We start from the raw sequence: 8801 nt of genomic DNA, 5'->3' as shown, positions 1-8801 counted from the left end.
AAAAATGATGAACACTAAGAAGCGCTTCTATAGGCGCGACTATGCTCAGGGGTATGAAGCTGGAAAATAAAATCAAAAGAAGGTTTCGATATCAACATTAAACGCCGCAGATGAACTCGCTAGACCCAGCTGTGCTGGTGTATAGTAAACTGATGTCACAAAGAACGTTTGAACAAAAAACTGACCCCGCCATATATCTCCCAAACACCATGCAATGTAGATACCCCGAAACTTTTCCTCCAAGTATTTTACAAATTGACGATAGAGGATCGTCTAGAATCGATTTTGTGCCGCGAATATACTAGCAGCAGCAGATGCTGCCCACTCATTTTCCTCACAATCGTATGGTGGTGTTGAGGATTGCTTGCTAGATCCATGATTTTTTGGGGTTGGTGAAGCATTGTTTAAACCTTGGCCAAAGAGTACCGAATTACCATTAGCGGAAGGGGAGGGCGTAGGGTATGGATTTAAACCAGTATTACTATGTGATTGTCTTAATGGTTGCCGATGATCGTTCTGTACTGAATTTCCGCGTTTCACCATTTTCTTCGTGGAAATTGAAGCTTCGTCAAGCAATTCGTCTTCCTCATCAGGAGTCTCGTATTGTTGAACTCCTGGTATTTGGCTCCTCCTGTTCCTAGTGGGTATGGGTGCAACAGACCTTGGAATATCGGCAGTCGAACGCGGTGCTTGTTGATGAGGCACAGAGTGATGTCTCTTTAAAACACTGCTTGGATTGATTTGATGACTTGGTGGTATAGGAGGGTAATTGGTGCTCTGTGGTGAATCCAAGTTTTGCTGTACGTTACGCAATGCCTTGTCTAATGCCTCAGAAGAATCGACTTTTTGCGGAGCAGGACTCGCAGGCTGATTACTATCCAATACCATCGACGATCTATTGCTCGACCAAGGTCCGCATCCAGCCTGTGCTTCAAGGTCCATTGATTTCGGTGACATAGGAGTTGTAGATTGTCGACCAGAGAACCTTCTCGCACGTTTCCTTAAATGAGAAAAGAAACTTTCCTTGTGGCCACTTGGGGGAGATACTAGACCTGAATTTCCATTCAATGCCATTTCAGCTTGCTGTCGATGAATTTCCGCATAATGATTCGTGCTCGAGGCAACTGATAGTTGACGACCAATCTTCTTCGAACCTTTATCATTTTGTCCAGAATAGAGATCATTGTACGATGATGTTCTGCTGTTTGCTTGTGCTGTTGCAGTGTCAGAGATTGGCGATATTGGTTTAATTGTCGGTAAAATCGGCATTGGCGCTGCGTTAGTAGCTCCGGAAGCCCATGTTGACCGCTTTGCCGCAGGCTGACGTGTCTTAGCGACGGGGATTTCACTAATTGTAGCTGTAAGCACCGGTGAAGGTTTGGATGCCACGTTCTCTTTCTCCTTTGTTGGAATTGCTGCAGTGTTAGAATTATCATTTCTACCGATAAGGGATTTTCTAAACCAGGAAGGTTTTGCTGTTGCAGCTGGTGTGGCGTCAGAGAATTCCTTTGAGCTACGATAGCTTAGATCGGAATGTTTGCGACCGAGTATCCTGGATGATGACTTGGGCCTCAATGGATCCACAGCATCAGTAAAAAATTCGTGAGCCATAGCCTGAGTTGATGTTGGGCGACTTTTAGGATCCCACATCAAACACCACGTGACAAATTTTGCCAATGATGCTGGCCATTGAGGTGTCTGAAGAATCGTGTCCATGGAATGTGGCGCCATTTTTGGGAATGAGAACCCTAGTTTGCCGGCCAATCTCGTACCTTCTCTCCAATCACCTCCACCAACTCTCTCACCAGCCTTGTTGTACCAGTTACCTGGACTGCCCATGATTTCACACACTCTCCAGACCTGATCGACTTCGTTTCCTCCAGGGAATAAAGGTTTCAGCGTTGCAATTTCCACTGCCATAGCACCAATTGCCCAAATGTCCACTGGAGCTGAGTACTCCCCTGCTCTTAATAATACCTCTGGCGCTCTGTACCATCTGGTTGATACATAGGTTGTATAAGGTAACTTCGAATGAGTTTCTCGTGCAAGACCAAAGTCGGCAATCTTGACTGTGTAAGCTGGTGGTGTAGAAGGAGGAGTGACCATAGCAGAGTATCGTCGGAACGAGTTTCCTGAATCCTGTGCTGATGTGGAAACGAGAATGTTTTCTGGTTTAATATCGCGATGGAAGAACTGGTGAGCGTGAATATGCTCGAGTCCTTGCATGATTTGGAAGAGGATACTCTTGACACTAGAAACGTCCAGGCACTTGTGGTCACGAGCCTTCATCAATTGATACAAGTTTCCATCCATGTACTCCATGGCAATATGTAACTTCTTTGTAAAAGGGTCGAGGAATATATCTAATGCTGGGACGAGGTGTGGATGAGGTGGTAATGTCTTTAAAAATACGACTTCTCGTAGTTCTAGACATGGCTGAAATGATTCAAAAGTCTTCTTCATCGTCTTGATAGCAATCTATAATTCTTTCGTCAGCTTCGACAATTCCTCAGTCGACTCTTGTCTAAACTTACGATTGTCCCACGTCGAGCTACACTGGCTCCTGCCCCGCGTACTCGAGCTAGAACAACGCTACCAAAGCTTCCATCCCCAATATCTTTCAATACTTCGAACCTGTCTTCCAACGCTTGTCCTTGTGAAGCTTGTGGGGTCGAAGACCCTCGGTGGGTTAAATCGTACGCAACTGTCATGTTTGTAGACCTAGTTTGAGGTATGTGTTGTGGTAATGTATATATGTATTTGAATGATAAATGTTCGTATTAGATGACCGACAGTGAATACTAAATGAAACTGGCCATGTTAGCAATCACTTTCGTCACGTTCGAGCATCAGATGCCAACCATGGTGAATATCAGGAGATTTCACTTACCAATGCTGCCGCGTATATGGCTCTACGAGAGCTTTCTTACTTTAATCGGAGCATTCATGTAACGTAGCTGACGATGGTGGTAGGTAACGATCGAGATGATAACGATATGTTTTGGATGTCCTCCGTGAGATTGGAAATGAGTGAAGTAGCGAATTGAAAGATCAAGAAGTTGATCAGGTAGAGAGATGTAATGGGATGTCTGAGAAAGGGTCCAAGGGTAGGAAAGGAGCCGTTACCAAGAATCGGGAGTGCGGGTCTTGACCCGCTAGAGCAAGAAGACTTTCGACGATCAAATAGAAGGACGGACGACTCGTGACGTTTTTGGGTTAGTATTTGAATGATAGGAGAAGCTGTAAAAGATCAAGGGCTTTTCGTAGTTTCTTGATGTGCGACGTGGGGGAGTCGATGGCTTGCTTGTTGTAGGTGGATATCGCAAGCGCATGAGAGTCAGTCAAAAAGGAAAGCACTGGCATGGGTTGCATGAACTTTGAATTGTCGAAACTACCAGGCCTTGAACCGTGGAAACTTGCAAGACCTCAAGCTTCGCGCTTTCTCTGGTTTGTGTTTTATTAAGTTCCGCAAATCCTTCCAGAAGACAATCTTTGGGGCATGAACAGCTCGGGGGTGATGGTAATAACCAATTTCGCTAAGATCCACTTTGACATCGAACAGTAGATTGGATCTTTTAGTAGTTCCTTCAGGGGTATACGATGCCAGAAATGGGTGAGTCTCGAATGGATATTAGATAATTGGCATTATTTGAATTGATTGATTTGTTCTCGTACCGGGTTGTAATTAATAAGGAGGGAAGAGGAGTTTGGAAGGAAGAAGGGTAAGAAATGAAGGGTCTGTAAGTTGCGTGCGTATGTATGTATGGACTGTATGTATGTATGGACTGTATGTATGTATGGACTGTATGTATGTATGGACTGTATGTATGTATGGACTGTATGGACTAAATAGCTAGCGAGCGAGTGATTTTGGACGGTTTCTCTTCTTCCTGTGCAATGCAGTGTTGGATTGCTGATGCTTGATTATGCTGGCTGACGGATTTATTTGAGGTTATGCGTGTATGTGTGAGTGTGCGAGTGTGCGTGCGTGCGTGCGTGCGTGTGTACGGTCGGTATGGTATATGGTATGGTATGGTATGGTATGGTATGTACATGTGGGAACTGATACTGCGAGTTATATGCGAGATTGTGGGGACTTGTCTCGAACAACACGCTGTTTAGCTGGATTAAGTCTCAAGAGCACCGTGATTCTGTATAATTCTGTAAATCAAATAAGAAAAGAGAGAAAAATCGCCAGTGCTTTGCTGGTTTGGAATCCCTGGTAGATATCGGCTAAAAGTGTCGATTGCTTCTTGTGATGCCAACACAGCGGCCGAGTAAAGAGTGTGATGATGCTGATTCGATGAGAGTGCGGATTAATTCAATAATCAATGGCCCTTGGTGGTCCCGGGGAAGTCGATACCTCAAAGTACCTAACGACTTCAAGTAATATCTCTCGGTCATGTACGAGTATGGCCCACGGATTATCAACGGATTATCGAATCTTGATTCTTGATGTAAAGAAAAATGTATGAAGAGGGGCTTTCAAGGCGGGGCGGGCTTTGGGACCTCTTTTTTATTTTTTATTTTTCTTCTTCTCTTTCCAATCAATTGAGGTTATATTAAAGGAAAGTCAAAAGGGTCTTGATTCTTGAATCAGGATAGTGGATTGATTGAGATGAAAATGATGGATGGTGAATGGTGGATGGTGGATGGTGGATGGGCCATTTTATTAATTGTTTGGTGTTTGGTGTTTTTCTTGAAGCCAACGAGATACCTAGATATGCAGAAGAAGATCAAAAAGGGCAGAGGAAACCCCCTCCATGGCACTGAGCTAGTATCTCACGATGTACAATTCAATAACCGTCATGATAAATGTGCACACGACGGAGGAGCCTTTTCTCTTGGGATCGGCAAGGACAATACGATGATACGGTTCAGATCCCAAGAATGCGAGGCGGCGATGAAATTCGAGGCGTGGGAGGGTGACACTGATAAGAAAGGAAAGGAAAGGAGAGCAAAAGTTGTGTTGGATGTGACTCTGAGAGGTGGGAGACAAATGAAAAGAGAGTGAAGTGTGATGAATCATGAAAGTTTCTGAAGCTCAAGGTTTCTAGAGCAGCTTAGTGGTTAAGGTGTCAAGATTGACTTCCGATAACTACCACCTCCCTAGTACCTACCTACCTTTGTTTGAACTTTGAAATACGCCCTGAAAATACTGCTCACTGCCCTGGTGGTAATTACCTCGTCCTAGTCTCTTTGACTGCAGCCATAGATACCTATTCCAATTCAAAGACTTGCAGTCAAGTGAATCCTCCACAGTCGCAGCAGACTCACCGCACAGCAATTGCAATGGGAAGCCATTCAGAAAGTTAACCAGTCAACCAACCCACTTCATACTTGGGTATCATATCATTATCACAAGACCATCTGTAATTACAGATCGACCAAATCCCTCCAAACCCAAAATCTATCACCATGGCATCAAAGCTTACCTGTTACGATAAATGGATGGTTGGATTGAATTGGATTGGATGAATTGGATGGACTGATTGATTGATTGATTGATTGATTGATTCCGATTCCTTTCCCATATTTCCCCCCAAACTCGGATTGTCAATGCATACCGTACCTAACCTTTTGTATGATACTGGCTAGGCTAATCCTCCTCCACACAATTGAACGTCAAGATACCGCGGGAAATCGAATGCATTTGCACAGTACGGGTGAGAGGGGAAATGCAGCCGTTCTTCTATTAGAGTCGATATCGTAGCAATGCTCATGATTCCGTAATCAATCGTACAGACAGATACCGTAGATATGCACTTGCTTCCTCGAGTCATGCAGTTTTCCTCTGCACTTCTTCAGATTATACAATTTATACTAAATCAAATCAAATCAAATCAAATCAAATCAAATCAAATCAAATCAAATCAAATCTGTATTTACTATTTAGTTCTTTCTCCGTCCATCACCATACATTTTATTTCGCCGTAACCTCTTTTTGCCTGCTCCAGAGTCTAAATGCTACGCGCCCAATTTAGGGTATCCTTTACCTGCCCCCTTCATTTTAGCGTCCCCAGTACTGCAATGACAGATTCCAAACAAATCGTTATTTTTATCACCAGCCAGCCATTCCAATCCGTAGGTGCATTCGGTGTCAAAGCCACGCTGGAATAACTGCCGATTCTGCACTTGCTATTCTAGAAATATATTTAGAAGATTGAGGATTGAAGCAGAGCGTGGGGGCTGTGACAATCAAGGACGAGCACATGTCAAAGAAATATCACAACTCACTTGATCAAATGCTGATCGGGGATACCTACCTACAGTTAGAGTTTTCTGAAGAAATAGGGGAAATCCCGTAACCTCGGAGAACAAGTGGGAATTTGGGAGAAGAAAAATGTCGGAAGGTTCATGTTAATGCCTGCTCCATTGGTGAACAATGCGTACAGTCATAAATCATCACTCCAACCCACTAAGATATCTCATAATTTATCATCCGGACCATTCGTGAGTCGTGTTTCGCCGCCCCGTGTATAAAACGTCCATAGAATCCCATGCCTACGCCGTATACATGTTAAATCGGGTTTCGTGCCATCAATGCAAGACTGTCCGAGAGTAGGCTCGTTGTATACATGCCTAACTGGATAAGATTCAGAGAATGAGGACTTTCATACCGCTATGGCCTTGGCAAAAAAGAAACTATCTAATGAAAGACAAGATGATCTAGTGGTGTTTTGTGCACCCTATGTTGTGTATGCAATCCATTACAGTGACCTAATTCAACCAAGCATCCAGCCTGGGAATGTTTTACTTCCTCCCAAATAGCATGACGGAAGCTGACTGCGCACATCATGGATTCATGAAAAAATCGAACATGGCAAATGGACTATGTTTGTTTTGGCCTCTTCGTTGCAATTTTTCACTTGATACATCGTGCTTCATGTAAGATTTTTTCTACCTTCCTAGTTATCGTTGATCTGGAGCTTTCCACACGAAGTATACCCGTCCCAATGGGCATCAGTAACACCATCCGCGCGCGCCCCTTTCTTCTCTTTACCATTTTGAAAACCTTCTTCAGACTTTGACAAAGTGACAGTTGACAGCCCATTTTGTCTTAGTCCTTACGATTAACTTGCCCTATCCTTGCCCGCTCCTGTGGGTATGGTTCGGGTATCATTCCCCACTAAACGTGGTCTTCTGAGTCTACGAGTTTAGCTCTCCCGGCTTCCGCTGTCGACGGTTCCAAAAGCTATCGAAGGGCCGGCACGCTTTTTGGCTTGAAAATTTGTTCGAGGAGGCTGGGAGGCTGGGAGTCAGGTTTTACTATGTGAAAACTGTACAGTCAATTCATTGTTATATTGGTCGATGTAGACCCTGAATGATGCCCCTGTATCCATATTCCACAAGAGACGCCTGCAGAATGGTACGGTTGAATTGGCATGATTGATGGGGGTGCCCGGACTTCTTTGATATAACGTGATCACAAAACAATCATGGCATATGGAAGGATGCGACCTCACGGTAGTAAAAAAACAAAGAGGGCATATCGAAGCCATGCTATCTTCTGTATCCTCGCATATCTGGTAATGGCTAGTTTTGCCTTCTTCCGCTGAAGATCCTGATTGACACGTTTCACCCTGTCCGTAATCCACACTATCGGGTCTCATTCGAGGCTGGAAGGATAGCGCAAGTCTAACGGTTGCTTGCATATGCGAGCTGAGCGGTGTGATATAGGATGAAAAATCTGGGGGAAGCATACTATTTCTGTACCGCCTTTTCTCTGCTGGTCATTGATGAAAGTTTCCGCATTCAAAATGAAAGCTGACTCTTCATCGGTCTCGTTCGGCCTCATTCAAAAAGAAACCATTTGGTGTAATGAATGGGGTCTGATGCAAGAGTCAGCACTAGAACCAACCGAGTATTTTGAGCTCTCAAGATCTGTAATCCTTCTGCAATCGCGGAGGATCAAAGTGTAGGTCGAACAAGGACGTTGCCCCTGATGAAATCCGATGATGATTCTTCAACAAGTGACGAATGACTGCACACGGTTTGATAGTAGGTCGATATATGAGGGGAAAAGTTTGATGTGTAGAGAAGACCTTATTCTTCAGCCACGGGCACCCAGCACTGGCTGGGTCTGCCAATCTGTACCATGGAGCCAAGGATGAATTGCTAGTAGCGATAGCTGGAAATCAAGTGACTGCAAGACCTTCAAATATCATGTTATCAGTGAGTGGGAGGTGTTCGACACCATTGATGTTCTGCGCAAGAAACTGCACATTTGTAACTTGCGAAATCGAGCTCTTTTTTATGATATCATTTCTACTTCTCTTTCGTATTTTGCAATCTGGTTGTACCCAGGTACCTATGTAGAGTGGTGCTTTCATGGCGACAATTTGAATACATGTCAAAATGTCGGATACCGTTCCATTATCGTAAGATCATAATGAAATGAAATATGTTCCCATCATGACTCCATTCGAGAGTCGTGTGTATGTCGATAGTCATCACATCATTTGTGCGGAACCAAATTCAAACATCCAATCTATCACGCAAGTACTGCGAATCCAACGGTGGAAAGAGTACAAGAAAAAAGGTAGGATATGAAAGGACGCGTATGAACTATGGCGCGCAGAATCTAAAACTCCGACAGGAAGATCTCAACATAAATAAAGCTCCAGGTTAGATTTGATGCAGGTTCCCGCTGGTGCATGAACCAAATGATGGGTACTTAGGTGCCTATGTAGACAAACAAACGAGCGAGCAAACGAAACCGTGGTATTTGAAGAGATGAAATTAAAAATCAGACGGGAGTTCGTTGGAGAAGGAAGGTGCAATACCTAGGTACCCAGAGT

The 8801-nt window shown here is 44.0% G+C and overlaps 2 protein-coding genes across 2 annotated transcripts; one reads left to right on the top strand and one right to left on the bottom strand.

Moving 5' to 3' along the window:
- Positions 1–273: 273 nt before the first annotated feature.
- Positions 274–2711, bottom strand: EAF02_005294 (uncharacterized protein; the record flags this gene model as incomplete). Its single annotated transcript, XM_038901342.1, has 2 exons — positions 274–2478; positions 2535–2711. The coding sequence occupies 2 exons, from the start codon at positions 2709–2711 to the stop codon at positions 274–276; spliced, it is 2382 nt and encodes a 793-aa protein (XP_038758682.1).
- A 2012-nt stretch (positions 2712–4723) lies between these two features.
- EAF02_005293 (uncharacterized protein) lies at positions 4724–5014 on the top strand (the record flags this gene model as incomplete). The annotated part of the gene is made up of 1 exon (XM_038901341.1): positions 4724–5014. One exon carries the CDS (start codon positions 4724–4726, stop codon positions 5012–5014), a length of 291 nt encoding a protein of 96 aa, XP_038758681.1.
- Positions 5015–8801: the final 3787 nt, after the last annotated feature.

The sequence above is a fragment of the Botrytis sinoallii genome, assembly GCF_014898435.1.
Source record: "Botrytis sinoallii strain Bc 23 chromosome Unknown BSIN_008, whole genome shotgun sequence".
Lineage (NCBI taxonomy): Eukaryota > Fungi > Ascomycota > Leotiomycetes > Helotiales > Sclerotiniaceae > Botrytis > Botrytis sinoallii.
The sequence above is the reverse complement of the archived record's forward strand: the minus strand, read 5'-3'. Positions and strand labels throughout refer to the sequence as shown.